General features: G+C 40.4%; 2 protein-coding genes across 3 annotated transcripts in view; one reads left to right on the forward strand and one right to left on the reverse strand.

Annotated features, from left to right (window-relative positions):
- Window positions 1-7694, reverse strand: part of SCNN1A (sodium channel epithelial 1 subunit alpha) — a 53252-nt gene extending 45558 nt beyond the window's left edge. The window contains exons 1-4 of the mRNA XM_075842984.1: window positions 7387-7694; window positions 5718-5982; window positions 3590-3774; window positions 2201-2307 (exon numbers count right to left, since the gene is read on the reverse strand). Of these exons, the coding sequence (XP_075699099.1) occupies window positions 2201-2307; window positions 3590-3774; window positions 5718-5982; window positions 7387-7694 (865 nt within the window). The remainder of the gene's footprint in view (window positions 1-2200; window positions 2308-3589; window positions 3775-5717; window positions 5983-7386) is intronic.
- Window positions 1-18101, forward strand: part of LTBR (lymphotoxin beta receptor) — a 244841-nt gene that overhangs the window by 116600 nt on the left and 110140 nt on the right. The gene's annotated exons all lie outside the window — the stretch shown is intronic.

Genomic DNA, 18101 nt, shown 5'->3' on the forward strand with positions numbered 1-18101 from the left:
TATAGGAGCAGTATTATAGTAGTTATATTCTTGTATATAGGAGGCAGTATTATAGTAGTTATATTCTTGTATATAGGAGCAGTATTATAGTAGTTATATTCTTGTATATAGGAGGCAGTATTATAGTAGTTATATTCTTGTATATAGGGGGCAGTATTATAGTAGTTATATTCTTGTACATAGGGGGCAGTATTATAGTAGTTATATTCTTGTATATAGGAGGCAGTATTATAGTAGTTATATTCTTGTTTATAGGGGGCAGTATTATAGTAGTTATATTCCGTATATAGGAGTAGTATTATAGTAGTTATATTCTTGTATGTAGGGGCAGTATTATAGTAGTTATATTCTTGTATATAGGGGGCAGTATTATAGTAGTTATATTCTTGTATATAGAGGGCAGTATTATAGTAGTTATATTCTTGTATATAGGGGCAGTATTATAGTAGTTATATTCTTGTATATAGGAGCAGTATTATAGTACTTATATTCTTGTATATAGGGGGCAGTATTATAGTAGTTATATTCTTGTACATTGGGGCAGTATTATAGTAGTTATATTCTTGTACATTGGGGGCAGTATTATAGTAGTTATATTCTTGTATATAGAAGCAGTATTATAGTAGTTATATTCTTGTTTATAGGGGGCAGTATTATAGTAGTTATATTCTTGTATATAGGAGGCAGTATTATAGTAGTTATATTCTTGTATATAGAAGCAGTATTATAGTAGTTATATTCTTGTATATAGGGGCAGTATTATAGTAGTTATATTCTTGTATATAGGGGCAGTATTATAGTAGTTATATTCTTGTATATAGGGGGCAGTATTATAGTAGTTATATTCTTGTATATAGGGGGCAGTATTATAGTAGTTATATTCTTGTATATAGAAGCAGTATTATAGTAGTTATATTCTTGTTTATAGGAGCAGTATGATAGTAGTTATATTCTTGTATATAGAGGGCAGTATTATAGTAGTTATATTCTTGTATATAGAAGCAGTATTATAGTAGTTATATTCTTGTATATAGGAGGCAGTATTATAGTAGTTATATTCTTGTATATAGAAGCAGTATTATAGTAGTTATATTCTTGTTTATAGGGGGCAGTATTATAGTAGTTATATTCCTGTATATAGGAGTAGTATTATAGTAGTTATATTCTTGTATGTAGGGGCAGTATTATAGTAGTTATATTCTTGTATATAGGGGGCAGTATTATAGTAGTTATTTTCTTGTATATAGAGGGCAGTATTATAGTAGTTATATTCTTGTATATAGGGGCAGTATTATAGTAGTTATATTCTTGTATATAGGAGCAGTATGATAGTAGTTATATTCTTGTATATAGAGGGCAGTATTATAGTAGTTATATTCTTGTATATAGAAGCAGTATTATAGTAGTTATATTCTTGTATATAGGAGGCAGTATTATAGTAGTTATATTCTTGTATATAGAAGCAGTATTATAGTAGTTATATTCTTGTTTATAGGGGGCAGTATTATAGTAGTTATATTCTTGTATATAGGAGGCAGTATTATAGTAGTTATATTCTTGTATATAGGAGCAGTATTATAGTAGTTATATTCTTGTTTATAGGGGGCAGTATTCTAGTAGTTATATTCCTGTATATAGGAGTAGTATTATAGTAGTTATATTCTTGTATGTAGGGGCAGTATTATAGTAGTTATATTCTTGTATATAGGGGGCAGTATTATAGTAGTTATATTCTTGTATATAGATGGCAGTATTATAGTAGTTATATTCTTGTATATAGGGGCAGTATTATAGTAGTTATATTCTTGTATATAGGAGCAGTATTATAGTACTTATATTCTTGTATATAGGGGGCAGTATTATAGTAGTTATATTCTTATACATGGGGCAGTATTATAGTAGTTATATTCTTGTATATAGGGAGCAGTATTATAGTATATATATTCTTGTATATAGGGGGCAGTATTATAGTAGTTATATTCTTGTATATAGGGATCAGTATTATAGTATATATATTCTTGTATATAGGGGGCAGTATTATAATAGTTATATTCTTATACATGGGGCAGTATTATAGTAGTTATATTCCTGTCTGTTGGAGGACAGGTTAGAAAATAGTACGATGGGAAGCTTCTATACTTAATTGATTTCTCTGAAAGACTTTTAGAAAAGGCTTTACATAGATAAAATTTTGACAAACCATTTTTGATCCCCGGCATAGAGGAGCTCCATGTTTCACTTTCAGAACGATTGTGGTTGAATGTGTAGCAGTTTCCGTAGAGTGCATGGTGAAAGTGTGAAAAATTCCTGGTGGTAAGAAAACAAAATCTTTTATTTTCAAATTTGACATGTTGTTATTTATGTTTCTGTTTAGAGGATCAGAGGGCGGCAGAGCTGGCTATGGATCTGTAGCAACATGAGGTCTTCCACATTTCTGCAGATTAAAAAACATTTTCTCTAAAAAGTTTTTAAAAAAATCACCAGCAAATATAAATCCTTGTGTCGTTTTCTTCTGTTGTTATTAAAAACTGTGTTTAGTTATTGCTTGGCTACATCTATTACTGGAAAAGTTGGGTGAAATCCAATATGGCTGCCAGAAGAACTCCTACATTGGTTGTCACTAAATGTCCATTCTGTCTGTATATATTGGGATAGATATCCCACTCCCAAAGTCAGGCCATTCAGAAATTTTGGTCACAAATCCAGACAATTTCATTTATGGGGACATCTCAAATATCGCCTTACATCAAGGCGGGAAAAAAGGTTGATTTGGTTGGACCTGAACCTTTTCAACCCATATCTCATCTTTCCCTTTGAGATCTATGAACAGGTGAAGGTAGGAGAGGCACGGATTGTGTCTCTCTTGCCCACCATTCATGAGTCATTTTTTCAGTTTCGAGTTCACAAAGAGCTAAATATTTGAGGAGATAGACCATGTTGTATGGTCACAATTTCAGTCTAAATGTGGCGGCCATCGGTGGATCTTCCCTTCAAGGAGACAGTATATACAGTACAAACACAGGAGCAACCTTTGAAGACTGTTCACATCTGCAATGTGACTTTTTTTTAAATTTAATATGGAATCCACGATGCAGTACGATCATGTGACGGACCACATTGATTTCAAATGGTTTCCGTCGTGTTTCGTCATGGTCTCCATCTAATCTGACACAGTTTGCAATAGAGAAGCTATGTACAAAACAAAAAGGCTGAAGTCTTATCACATTTATGTTCTTATTATTCCTCAAATTTATTGATTCAATTTTTCTAGCTTAAGTTGGACTGGCCCACCAGAGTACCAGAGGATCCTCTGATGGGCTCAGGCTTTGACGCATTAATTGTCCCATCAGAAGACGTCATGTGGAGCCAAACACCTGCCACTAGGGTCTATTTCTTATGGGATGGTTCACAAATAACTGATATTGATGAATTATTGATGATACGTCCTGTGTGTACAACGATAAGAAAAGTTATGATACAAATATAAGTGGTCGTTCACATGTTCTGTATAGATGGAGGGTGGCCCTCAGGGTCATCTTCTCTGGTGGGCCCAAGGAACCCCAGTCCGACATAGTTTCCAGCTACTTACCCATCGGTCAGGCAGTACTCCTCATTAAATCTGCAGGCAAATAGGAAGTTCTCCAGCTGTCCCTCCTGACCATGCTTGGGCACTCTGGCCAGGATATTAATGTATTGAAAACGATACCATTCCCGGATGGCGTCTACTCCTGAGCTGTAGGTCTTGTAAAAACAGTCACCATCTGTTTCATTACACTGCGGGGAAAAATATTGCCGGTAAGTCTATAGAACAAAGCTGCAATATTCTAAAAACTTTGCTTTGATCCACGGATTATTTGTAATTGGGTCTAGGTTTTGGGGCTTTTCATCAATTGCGGTTGGCATACCCAGTGGTGGCTTTACTTACCTTACTTTATATTATTTTAACACCTTAATGACCAAGCCTGTTTGGTTCTTAATGGGGTTTACTTTGAGGGACATTTATCACAGATCCATAGGATGTCATAAATGTCAGACAGATGCGGGTCCCACTTTTGGGAGTTATGGGAACAGCGTAGCTCAGCGAGTTACGTTGTTTCCGTAACTCCTGACCATGTAATCTGTAAGTGGCCGAGAGACAGCGTGAGCACAAAAAGCTAGAACAGGTTTAGGGGGCCCCGTTCTAGAGATCGGTGCGGATCCCAGAGGTGGGACCCGCATCTATCTGACATTTATGACATATCCTGTGGATATGTCATAAACGCCTCTGATGGGAAAACCCTTTAATGATGCAGCACATTTTTTTGTTTTATTCTCTTTGCATTTCGGCAGCTATAATTTTATTTTATTTTTCCATTAATGAGGTTGTATAAGGCCTTAGGAGGAATAGCAGTTTTTTTTAGGCGCCATTTGATGGTACATATACATTATGGTGTGGTTTTTTACGTTTTTGTATGTTATTTTGTTTTTATGTAACAAATGCATAACAAACTTTATACCTTATAATGCATTTATTGTAATTTTTGCTGACTTTTTTTTATTACTTTTGTTAATTCTGTTTTTCAGAAATTTTTATCAATCCCACCTCTGTATACTAATGCGTTATAATTTGTGTTGTTATGACATAGGCTGTCGCCTGGGCTTTACGCAGTATGCCCTAACAACATACTCAGTGCATAGACAGCCCCTTTGTCCTTTTCGGTTCCCCAGGGCTGACTATACAGAGGATCCTCAGTCCCCAATCACATCACTGTGGAGCCTGATTAGCTAATCAAAAAAGAGATCCCTTCGATAATGCATCGATCACTACTGATCGGGGCGATCAAAGGGTTCAATGGCCTGGATCAGAAGTCCCTTTTACCCCAGCCGTTCGAGCCGGAGCTAAGCTGTCAATAGACCGATATTCACCAGCTACAGGGCAGTACGAGACTCTGCAGATTTAATTTACAGCACTGTAAAATGGGGTCGTAGAATAAGGCCGCTTTTTCATCTCCGTAAAAAGGTTTATTGGCGGTCATTAAGGGGTTAACATGTATTTAGTATGCTATAGAGGATGTGGATTCTAAAAAAAGCCAGAATGTCGTAACTCCAGGGCTGCCATCTCCATCGGTGGACCCTTGAAGTTATTTTCTAATATGAATAAAACAGATTTACTTATTAGAAGTGGGGACCTCCACATCCATACATCTTCAGGAAACTTCTAGTGATTCCTCTACAGTAGTGTTTCCCAATTCAGTCCTCAAGGAACCACCACAGGTCATGTATTGAAGATTTCTTTAAAGGGTTATTCCTATCTCACAAAGAGATGGCGGACCACTATCTGATCTGTTGGTGTCCAACCACTGGGGTCCACACCAATCCGGAGTATGAAGAGGCCCATTCACTGTTTTTCCCTACACACTTTGTGCAGCAAACTGCAGCATGGATGCATTTAAGTGGAAACTTTGAAGGGGACGCAGCGCTGCGACCCCTTCATTCTCAATATCAGTAGGAATCTCAGATGTTGGACCCAAACGGAGCAGAAAGTTATGGCTTATCTTTGAAGACACCGGAAGATCTCCAGAACTTTGTTATTCTGGAAAAGAAAACTTTGGGGGTCAACCCGTGTGCCATAAGTTTGACCAAAGGCTGAATTCTCAGTAAGACTTGCTATAAAACTTGTTTTTTTCTGATCTTAGGATGAACTAAGGGGTAGTCCCAGTCACTCCACATAGTCTTACCAGTTTAAAACCGAAGTTCCATTCCCGTCGTTTGACTTCCATCTCTTCACTTTCATTGGTAGTTAAACTTCGCACGTGCCTATGAAGATTCTCTCCAACAGGTATCTTCTCAAGAGGGTGAGGAAGTGGCTCATCAGCTTCACGACTTCTTCTACGTGTAGGGACCCTTCCTTGTACCCCAGTAACCTTATACTTATAGAGGGTATATAGAGTCTCTTGTGTCAATCTATCCAGTTCTTCCAGCTCCTTCAGGATAGGCTTATATCTGGAAATTAAGAGTAACCCAATCAACACATCAAGTAATCACATTCACAGGGTTGTCCTCAGGGGTGCACGACTTGTGGGATCAGACAGGGTGCATCAGCCATCCCTTGCTGAAGGGGGCGCCACCAGGAATCCTAATATTATTTGTATTGCAGTATAATTTAGTCATTATTTAGCACTGTTATCAAATTGCTTTATCTATGGAGTTGTTATTTTCTCATTGTAGGTTGGCATGATTTGTGCACTGTATGGCGGTATTTTCATTGGTGTCTGTGTTTGTGTCTCTGCTACTTAGGCACTGTACAGTATATTATTTTTGCAGTGTATGGTGGGGACGGCATCCTATAGCATTGTATGCAACTGTATGGAGGTGTTATTTAGCCATGTATGGCCCGGTCACATGGGCATCATACTGTGGGGCACTGTTAGTTAGGCAGTATTTGGTATATTTATTTGCATGACTGTACGACATGTTGGGGCGTAAGCCAATAAAAAGTACTGCAGAGGGTACCATGCATGGTAAGCCCTCCAGTTTACTAGGTGGCAATGCCTAAGGCAGGGTCTTCACCACCTCTCATTGCAGATACACTTCTTACTATTGTAAGGGTATTCTTGCGTGGCTGCCGCTATTGTATCATTACAGTTTTGTGTCACTCATTTGTGGTCAGCAGTATATGGCGGTCATTTAGTTATGTTTATTGCTATGCAGCTGGTACTAATTTAAAGTTGGTAGCAATATTAAATATGCGCTGCTATGTCGGACTATTTTTTGTATGGGCACCTATAACGTTGTTATTACTGTATGGGAACTGTTATGGCTGACATTACTGTATGGGAACTGTTATGGCTGACATTACTATATGGGAACTGTTATGGCTGACATTACTATATGGGAACTGTTATGGCTGACATTACTATTTGGGGACTGCTATGGCTGCCATTACTATTTGGAGACTGCTATGGCTGCCATTACTATTTGGGGACTGCTATAGCTGCCAATACTATTTGGGGACTGCTATAGCCGCCATTACTATTTGGAGACTGCTATGGCTGCCATTACTCTTTGGGGACTGTTCTGGCAGGCATTATTGTATGGGCACCTCTATGTAGCTGTGGTTTGGGCGTCGTGTTGTCATTCAGTACGAGCAATTTCTGATGTTTGGCCAGTACTTACAAAATCCAAGATAATGCCTGTCCCGAGACATGGTGTTGTGTATTTGGTGTGACAAGGAGTGTTTGGGGGGGGGGGGGGGGGGAGGTTGTCATATTATTTAAAGGATAGGGCAGATATATGTGCAGCGATTTTGCTTCTGACCTCTGCAGACATTAGAATTGCATCACTTGTATTTCTACGACGTCACTCCCACCTGTTATATACTCGGAAAAGTCTACCCTCTTGTCTCACCTGTATGGGTTCAGGGTGCATACAGTCACTGCCGGGAAAAGCAATTTGTCTGAATTGACGTTTACGGTGATGCTCACAGGATAACTGAAATACTGTCCAAAGAGAAGCCCAAACTGCCAGTACATGAGTCCAAAAGAGAACAGGAACAAGATGAGCCAAAACGCAGTTTTCATGCGGTTGTTACGGGAACAGACCAGCCGGATGGCACCATGAATGGTTGTATTGTTGCAGAAGAACTCAAAGAGTTCCCGGAATGAGGAATAAAACTCAATGAGCCCTTCCTTACCCTTTTTCTCCTCTGAAGACATCCTGTAAAAAAAAAACACAAAAACAATAAAAATGTAAAAAAAAAGTAACAATAGTTCCACACAATATCTGTCTTTCTATGGCCACCCGCAAAGACCTGCAATCATTTTACAAACTTTATACCCCACAAAATAAGGATTATGTCATGGGATGAATATGCTACATTAATATGGCGCACAAGCCCTAGATTTGCACAAGCCCTAGATTTGTCTCCACCTTTTATTATCATGTCATTTTTAGGTCTAAAATTCTGTGCTGATTAATTCCTTAATATATCTTTATAGCGGTCAGAGATCCGCTTTTCTGATACAGAGCTCCAAATCCCCTGCATAGACATAGATTGAAAACATAACATTCTGAACTGCCTGCAGCCACCACTAGAGGGAGCTTGGGAGCTTACTGCATACAGTCTTATTATTGCAGCCATGTATGCAGTAAGCTCCCCCTAGTGGTGACTGATGGCAGCCTGAATGTTATCTTTTAAATCTATGTCTATGTTAAAAGCTCTGTGTTATAAAAAAGCTTCAAAGGCCATAAAGATATTTTAATAAATGAATGAGCTGAGAATTTTTATTCCATTAAAATAAAAATAAAATTGTATTTAATGGTGGACATTCACTTTAAAGGCGAGCATTGCAATTATTTTTTTTTATACATAATAGCATTCAATATTAAAAAACCCTAGTAAGGTCTTAATAGGTTGTATTGAGTCACAAGGGGTCCCCTGCAGCTCTGTACTTCGGGGCTGTAAGGACTTGTATGGTGTGCCGCAGTATGGGACTCCATGTGCTGCCATGTGTGTCAGCTATAACTCCGTCATACGGCATCTCATGGAGCATTCTATGTTGGATTTGTTTGAAATCTGCCTCTATATGCCCCAGTATAATATCATTGGAATATGGAAGTACATGATGGCCCCATAGAGGTCTATGGGTGCTCTATTACAGTTCTGCACAAGGTTGTACGTAGTTGTAATATGGCCATGTGCGTGAGGCCTAAATAAAAGTATTTTCTTTTCATCTTAAATTCTATTAGTCTGGGAAAACTCAGTGAGCACCAATATGGCCGCCTGACATCACAACACAATCTGCTTAGTAATGCAGTAATTAGTCCCCAGCTCCTGAAAGATCCGGTGCCGGACGTCAGGACTGCTGGGTGACAACCCACGTAGGAGCTGTACACCAGCCGTCATCAGATGTTGGTTAAAATTTTCCACGTGTTTAAAGGCAGTATCTTCTAAACAGTAATAAGTGGACAGGCAGGTTCTTCATCATGAATCATCCCAGAAATTACACCTTGTACCCAGTGCCGCATGAAGACAGAATGTCTTATTAGTTTATTTATAGAGATAATATCAGTCATTTCAGAGCTCCGCTGTGAGTCGTCTGTCCGGCCGCTAATAATGCAATCCCTGCCAGACAACGGACACATAAATATAATCAGATCTATTTCTCCAGCGTATTATCAGGCCCATAGTTGAAGACCGACAGGGGGGACGCAGACAGCTTAGGGCCCCTGTACAAAAACCGCTTGTGGGCCACTTCCGCCAGCATTCCTGTAACTTGCATCTTCTCATTTAAAAATGAATAATGACTGTAAAAAATTACTTTTGCTATTACCTCTCTGGAAAACAGAGAAATAATCTTCCCTTTCAGTGATGGTAAGCATCCCTTGCGGGCTAGGGCAGTGAAGGTGTTAATGATAATTACTTTGGTGGGCTAGGATAGTGAATGAATTAATAATAACAACCCTGGTGGTCTAGGGCAGTGAAAGATTAATGATAACATACCTGGTGGTCCATAGTAGTAAATGGATTAATGATAATATCCCTCATGGTCCATGGTAGCAAATGAATTAATGATAACATCCCTGATGGTCTAGTGTAGTAAATGGATTAATGATATCATCCCTGGTGGTCTAGGGTAGTAAATGGATTATTGATAACATCCCTGGTGGTCTAGGGTAGTAAATGGAGTAATGATAGCATCCCTGGTGGTCTAGTGTAGTAAATGGATTAATGATACCAACCCTGGTGGTCTAGGCTAGTAAGTGCATTAATGATATATTCCTGGTGGTCTAGGGTAGTAAATGGATTAATGATAACAACCCTGGTGGTCTAGGGTAATAAATTGATTAATGATAACATCCCTGGTAGTCTAGGGTGGTAAATGGATTAATGATATCATCCCTGGTGGTCTAGGGTAGTAAATGGATTAATAACATCCCTGGTGGTCTAATGTAGTAAATGGAGTAATGATTACATCCTTGGTGGTCTTTAGTAGTAAATGGATTAATGATAACAACCCTGGTGGTCTATGGTAGTAATTTAATTATGAGAACATCCCTGGTGGGCTAGGGTAGTAAATGCATTAATGTTAACATCCCTGGTGGTCTAGTGTAGTAAATGGATTAATGATAAAATCAGTGGTGGTTTAGGGTAGTGAATGGAGTAATGAAAACATTCCTGGTGGGCTAGGATAGTGAAGGGGTTAATGATGTCCCTTGTGGGCTATGGCAGTGAAGGGGTTAATGATAATATCCCAGATGAGCTATGGTAGTGAAGTGGTTAATAATAACATCCCTGGTGGGCTAGGGCAGTGAAGTGGGTAACTCCATGAGAAGAGATCAACTGCCTGTACCGAAGGCTGCAGAACTTCCACTTGCCCCTCCATCTGTGGCTGTAGACTGCACCATAAGCTAATCGCAGAGCAGCTCTGACACAGTATCTCTCTGATTGGCTGACTGGGACGACACAGTGTCTGTTATTTAGGAGAGACCTATGGAGAGTGTGAGCAGGTGGAGGGGATGAGGTAGCAGGATTCTTGTTTTAAAATCCCCTGTGGCAAGAGTGGCCCCCTCGCCCGATGGTCAGCAGATCATACGTCAAAGACTATATACTGTATCTGGCACCAGGACCACAGTGCAACTGCATCCTCTGCATAACATGACATTCAACTACCAGTGATCAGTAATAATTTGTGCGTGAATCAGCAGAAACTGTGCAATTTTGTTGCAGCGCCTCCACAGGGGAAATAAGACATTACATGGTGCCTGTTGAAATCAATGGGATGTCCGTGTAATGCATTATGCACGCATGTACGGGTCCTCCAGAATGAGAGATCCCCTTTGTAGCCACTCTCCACTCTAACAAATAGATGAAAACTGAACAGCGGACCCCCTGTAATAATGAAGAATTCTATAATTGGGTATTTGAAAATGGGTTTCTAAACCAGACAATCCCTTCAAAGAGGTTTTTAGTTAAACATGTAATTAAGGTCAATCAGTGATGGTCGGGTAGCTGGTCCCATTATCAGTGCATATTTAGGTCCCATGCACACGACCGTAAAAAACCTCCATAATTGCGGACCATAAAACGATCCGCAATTACGGATCCGTCCATTTCCATTGGCCGCGGACACCTTTCTGTATCGTTACCGATAGGTGTCCGTGCAGTACAACCGTGCCGGGAATTATGGAGCATGTCCTACTTTTTAGTTTTTTTACGTGCAGCGAACCCATACTTTGTATGGGAGCACTGCCCGAAAATGCGGCCCGCGGCCGGCCATGCCCGCAATCGCGGGCTGTGATTACGGGCACGGACGTGTGCATGAGGCCTTAGCCTTACATATGTAGTCCTCTCTCTACTGAAATTAATGGATGGTGCAGAAAACAATCTGACATTTATGACACATCTGATCTGACATGCTGTAGAATTATTTAACCACATCTAGTCCCCATGCACACGACCGTATTTTTCATCCATCCGTAAATACTGATCCGTAGTCACTTTTATAATCATCTGTATATCATCCGCATATACGGTGTCCGTAAATACGGTCTGTAGTGCACATCCATTAGCCCTCCGTAATTACGGAAGCACCCATAAACTTCTATAGGGAGTCCGTGCCATAATTACGGACAAAAAAAAAGGACATGTTCTATTTGTACGGCACGAATACCCATCCATAAAAATATGGAAAGGTGTCCGTAGCCCATAGAAATGAATAGGTCCGTAATTACGGATGAAAAATACGGTCGTATGCATGGGGCCTCAATCAGACCATAACTGTGCTGAGAATTCTCCTCCTATCTCTGTCTGCAATATTTATGTCAACTCCTTACACTTTGTTATTTAACTGGTCCATTAAGTAACTAAGTTACAGGCAGCAGCCATTTTTAACATATATGGTACTATCATATGGTCACAGAGTCACCCATAAACATAGTCACTTCTCTCCCCTACCTCTGTGGCTCAACACACAGCAAAATCAGGGTATGTTCACACACTAAAGTAAAAACGGTTGTAAAATATGGAGCTGTTTTCAATGGAAAACAGACTCTGATTTTCAGCTGTTTTTTATGCATCAGGCGTTTTTTTATGCATTTTTTTACAGACTTTTTGGAGCTGTTTTTCTATTGAGACAATAAAGAATGGCTCCAGAAACGTCTCAAGACGGGACATGCACTTCTTTTTACGTGGCGTTTTTTTACGCGCTGTTTTTTCAGACGGCCATGTAAAAAAATGCCCCATCGGAACGAAAAAACGTTTTTCCCATTGAAATCAATGGGCAGAGGTTTGGAGGCGTTCAGCATCTTTATTTTCAGACGTTTTTCGTGGGCGTTTATGGCCCGAAAAACGACTGAAAATAAACTGTGTGAACATACCCTTAAAAGTCTGTATCTGTATCCTGGACTCCTCAACAGTATGTGCCATGATGATGTGGAATATGATGCAGACTGCACTACTTTTGAGAGATTCGTTCACCGGACGTATAGTGAATGTCCACCACTGGGCAAAAATAATACTAACATATATGTAATGTCCGTGGCTGCCGGCTGTTAGCTCCAACCTTCCCCTGACAGCCACAGCCACGAGTCGGCAAGCGCTGGCCCCAGCCTCCTCCTCAGGAGACGCCAGCGCTCGCGTCCACTCACCTCAGCCGAATCCCGTAGGTGGATGAACTTTGACCCGTGAGTACCCTGGACTATAAGAGGGGTCCAGCCCCCTAGGCCATTGCCTGAGCGTTGTGGTGTTCCCTAGTTTGTCTATATGATGGCCTCCTGGTGTGTTACCTGTCCAGTCCCTGTTCCAGTCCCAGTTCCTGCTCCTGTTCCTAGCATTCCATACATTCCTGGTCTAGCACTGAGCTGTGCCAAAGTCGTGCTGCGCTACATCCACGTCTGACCTGCTTCACCTCGCCAACCAGAGGTTTCCGTTTCCATCGCCATTGATTTCAATGGTGACGGATCCGGTGCAAATGATTTCCGTTTGTCTCCGTTGTGCAAGGCTTCCGTCGTTTTGACCTCTGGTTTCCGTTTGTGTCAGTCAGGGCTCCGTTCCGACGGAAATTTAGACGGAACATCGGAACGGAGCCCTGACGCAGATGTGAATGCAGCCTTAGGGCGGATTTACACGAACGTGATATACGTCCGTGCAACGCACGTGATTTTCACGCGTTTCGTACGGACCTTTGTTAGTCTAGGGGGCAGTGCAGACTGTCCATGATTTTTGCGCAGCGTGAAACCGCTGCGTAAAACTCACGACAGGTCCTATATTTCTGCGTTTTTTTCGCGCATCCATTGAAGTCAATGGGTGCGTGAAAATCATGCGCACCACACGGAAGCACTTCCGTGGGACGCGCGTGATTCGCGCAACAGCAGTCAAAAGTATGTTTGGAAACAGAAAAGCACCACGTGCTTTTCTGTTTACAAACATCCAAACGGAGTGTCATAATGGTGGCGGCTGCGCGAAAATCACGCAGCCGCACATCCTATCTGATGACACACGGAGCTGTTAAGTGCCTTTTTGCGAGCACAAAACGCACACGCTCGTGTGAATCCGGCCTTACAGTGACTAAGTAATAAATGCCATTCAATGAACACATAACAGAGCCCAAATAATGCCAACATACAGTGCCAAGTAATACAATGACTACATAATTAGTTCAATAGAATTCCCCAAAATAAACCAACAAGAAGGAAAAAAAAAAAAAGAGCACCTTAGGCTCTGTTCAGACAGAGTGTTTTGCAGGCAGAAAATTCTGCCTGGAAAAATCAGCTCCGTTTTTTTTGTAGTGGTTTTGCACCACAGGCGTTTTGACGCGTTTTTGATGTGTTTTTTTTCACATCTTTCTTCAACAGGTAAAAAAAAAACATGAGCGGTTTCGGCAGAAAAAAACCCTCTGTGTGAACAGGGCCTTAGGCCTGCAGTTCCTGAATAATACTACCATACATTGCACACATAATCGTGGCATACAGTACCCAAAAATAATACTGCCAGGTAAAGTTCTCCTACTTTGCTTTGACCTTTTCTTTTTTTTGGGCAAGAAACATAAATGCATCTAAGTCTATAGGGTTGTGTGAACGCGGCCTTTACTATTATACATCATCAGGAGGAATTTCATCTGATCCATCCGGCGAGCGCTCTTGATCTTACAGAATCGTTTTTGAATGAGTGATCAAAGCCCCTGTGTTCATAAAATCACTCTACTTTTTCATCTAAACATTGAGCTCTCATCCTTAACACCTCAAAGCAAAATTTACAAGCAGGTATTGAGGACTACAAGGAAGAGTAAATACCAGGTTTCAAGAAATACACTAAATGGCCAAAAGTATCTGGACACCGCTCCTAATTATTCATGTGTTTTAGCCACACTCATTGCAAACAGATGCATAAAATCAAGCACACAGCCGTGCAATATCCATAGACAAACATTGCTAGTCGTATAGGTCGTAACGAAGAGCTCAGTAACTTTTAGGGGGACTTCACAAGGAGTTTTTTGTCAGGCAGAAAAAAAAAATCGGTAGTTTTTTTGCACGTGTTTTTTTTTTTTTTTACATTGAATCGAATGCAAAATTCGTGGGCAAAAACAAACACAAAAAAAAACACTCCAAATGAGCGCCACAGGGTTGAAAAGTGTGCAAGGAAAGAGCATGCTGCCCCCCCCCCCCCCCCCCCGGATATCTTACTCCTGGCAAAAGTTTCCTTCTCGTTGGATGGGCGCTCGCAAAGCTCTGTTGACAGTTCCCGCTCTGAGACAAGTAGTGTTGACAAGTAGATTATGTGTGAAGTTCACTTCCCTTCCTCATGATATCACATTACAATTTTTTATGGCTTAGGTGTATTTGGTCACCTTTCACAAGGCTGCGTTGCCAACTAAGGTGTCTCACACTGCACCCATGAGCAGTGAAGCCAAAAGCAGCTGTATGTGCGGCCGTCCGATCAGAACAAATATATAACTGCTGGGGAACAATGTTCTCGGCTTGCAAAATATTGTTGCTGAAGGAGGAACAAAGAGGAATCCGGAGGAACCCATGAAAACACGGGAAGAACATTCATACAACATGTAGATGTTGTTGAGGTTTCCCTTAAACCTAGGACGTCAGTGCATGTCCGAAAATAACATATGCAGAGATGTGGAGCTGGGACCCCCGCCCAAATCCAGATAAAAGGTCAATCAAAAGATTGTATTTTGGTCAACGCACTTCTTTGGAAGTCCAATGGATTTCAGTGGCACTGTGTTGGGCATACACATCAAGGCACTACTGTAATCCTTGGTGATTCTGAAGAAGGTCACTGTTGAAGATTCCATGATTGAAGATGTACCCTCACCTTTTGTGAGGGTCACAACTCATGAGCCCCTAACATGTGCTAAAACGTCTGTTCACGCAAACCGAGCAGAAAGATGACCTTCTATCCATGCATGAACATCATCCAAGGTGCTTCATGATCATTCAGATCTGAAGAATATTTGCTTTTTGCATATAGGTTCCTATGCACATGTCTCTAGCATGGATATTCGTACTATAGAGGTACACAGCCACACTGGGCTCCATGAGGGCCGAGCTTGGGTTGACCCAATCTTACAAACTTGGGCTGGGCTCTCCATCTCTCGAGAGCTACAAAATTAGCAATCAAGCGAGGAGGTAATTAGATTATAGAGGTCACACCAACTCTCTTTCAAAAGATGGGAAGGAGGTATTGGGGTGGGTGAACACACGTGGGGACCTTATTACTTAGAACGGGAGATTTGTAATGGTTGAGGTCATCACATGGAAAGAGCTTTATTGTAATTTTTTGCTGTCCTCCGCTCCTTTATGAACAACCCTGAGCTTACTGATGTGTCCTAAATGATAAAAATTATATATATAAAAGCCAACACAACCTTCCCAGCTCACTGAACCGGATCTCCAGATTACTCAACCACAGCTTTATCTCATTAAGGAGATCAAAAATGCTCCTTTGTTGCTCATTTTCCTATAGAGCACTGACCAGGCCTGAGGGCTTGTCGTAGACTTAGACTAGGGGGTCATAAATGAACCTGGCACAATGACTGGAATGTTACAGGTGATTTCTCAATATCGCAGGTCTGGTACACAAAGTCAACACACAGGAGCTGAATCATGTTCTCTATAATGTTCTAGAAGTGTTCATGCAAAACTCATCACCAGGCTAAAGACGTTGTCCAAGATTAGGGACTGCATTTTTCAGAAAAGGAGCCACGCTTGTCCATGGATTGTGGTATTGCAGCTCAGCTCCATTAACTTGAACTAAAGTCCTTTAAATTGTAGCATCATGGACATTTTTTAGGAAATAGGGTCATAACAGGTGATCTATAACCCCACAGATGTTATAGGAGTTGTCCGGTGTAGAAAACCCATTTTCGAATCCCCTATTAAGGCATTCTGAGTTAATCGAGGGGAAACCCTTGTTTGGAACTTCTATCAATTTCCCAGAGCAGAGAAAAGCTACGTCGAATATCTCTCTCTGGAGGACCCGACATGTCCATACGTTACAAGGATCGGCCATTGATTTGAATGGGCACGGTGTAATACTTAATTTCCCCTGTGGTGGTGCTGCAGAGAAAACTAAGGTGTGCGGCGGCGGCTTAATCCCCGATCTCCATTGAAAATTCAGCTGAGGTGTGGGAGAAAAAGCTGTTGGCTGAACAAGTGTTCAACAGGCCTTTATTTCATGTGTATGGTCCGCTTAAAGAGGCTCTGTCACCAGTTCATAACTGTCCTATCTCCTACCTAATCTAATAGGCGCTTTAATGTACATAACTACTGTTTTTTTTTGTTTTGTTTTTGTAAACGTTTATTTTTGAACAAGTTATGAACATTTTAAGATTTATGCAAATTTGTTCTGAATGTCCTGCTGGGCGTTTTTATTTTACTTTTCACCAAGCGGGCATTGCAAAGAAAAGTGTATGGCGCTGACCAATCAGTGTCATACACTTCTCTTCATTCCAGCCCAGCTTGATCCACGCACAGCGTGATCTCATGAGATCACGCTGTGACGTCACTTAATCCCGTGAGTCCTTCACCGGAGCGTTGGAAGACTGAACAGACATTGCCTCCAGCCGCTGCAGATTCTGATAAACGTCCTGGCACGGCTGGAGGCGATGTCTGGTCATTCACCCGTTGCTCCGGTGAAGGAACTGTAAGTGACGCTGTGCTGTGAATCAAGCTGGGCTGGAATGAAGAGAAATGTATGACGCTGATTGGTCAGCGTCATACACTTTTCTTTACAATGCCCACTTGGTGAAAAGTAAAAAAATGCCTAGTAGGGTATTAAGAACAAATTTGCATAAATCTTAAAACGTTCATAACAACAAAAAAACAACAAAACAGTAGTTATCTACATCAAAGCACCTATTACATTAGGTAGGAGATAGGGCAGTTATAAACTGGTGACAGAGCCTCTTTAAGTGGAGCTTTTGGGGTTGAGGGGGTGAATTAGACCCCATGCTCATCCCTTATGTCTTCATAAAACACTTCTGTGTCTGTCTGTCTATCTATCTATCTATCTATCTATCTATCTATCTATCTATCTATCTATCTATCTATCTATCTATCTATCTATCTATCTCATATCTATCTATCTATCTATCTATCTATCTATCTATCTATCTATCTATCTATCTATCTATCTATCTATCTATCTATCTCATATCTATCTATCTATCTATCTATCTATCTATCTATCTATCTATCTATCTATCTATCTATCTATCTCATATCTATCTATCTATCTATCTATCTATCTATCTATCTATCTATCTATCTATCTATCTATCTATCTATCTATCTATCTATCTATCTATCTATCTATCTCTCCAAAAATACTAAATTAAATAATAACAGCAAATATAATAATAATAATAATAATAATAATAATAATATTATAATACATAAAAACAAATATTAGAAAAAATAAACAAAAAACATCCATAACTAAAATAATATCCTCCCAAAAAAATAAAGGCTAAAATACTGCTCTCTAAATCCATCCAATAGTATTTTTTTTTTAACCTGGTCTCATATTCTTCATAACTATAATGACTTATTTTCTGACCCAATGGGCCTGCCGAGAAAACAAAAACATAACAAAGAGCAAAGATTGGCGG

Source organism: Rhinoderma darwinii, chromosome 11, assembly GCF_050947455.1.
Source record: "Rhinoderma darwinii isolate aRhiDar2 chromosome 11, aRhiDar2.hap1, whole genome shotgun sequence".
Taxonomy (NCBI): domain Eukaryota; kingdom Metazoa; phylum Chordata; class Amphibia; order Anura; family Rhinodermatidae; genus Rhinoderma; species Rhinoderma darwinii.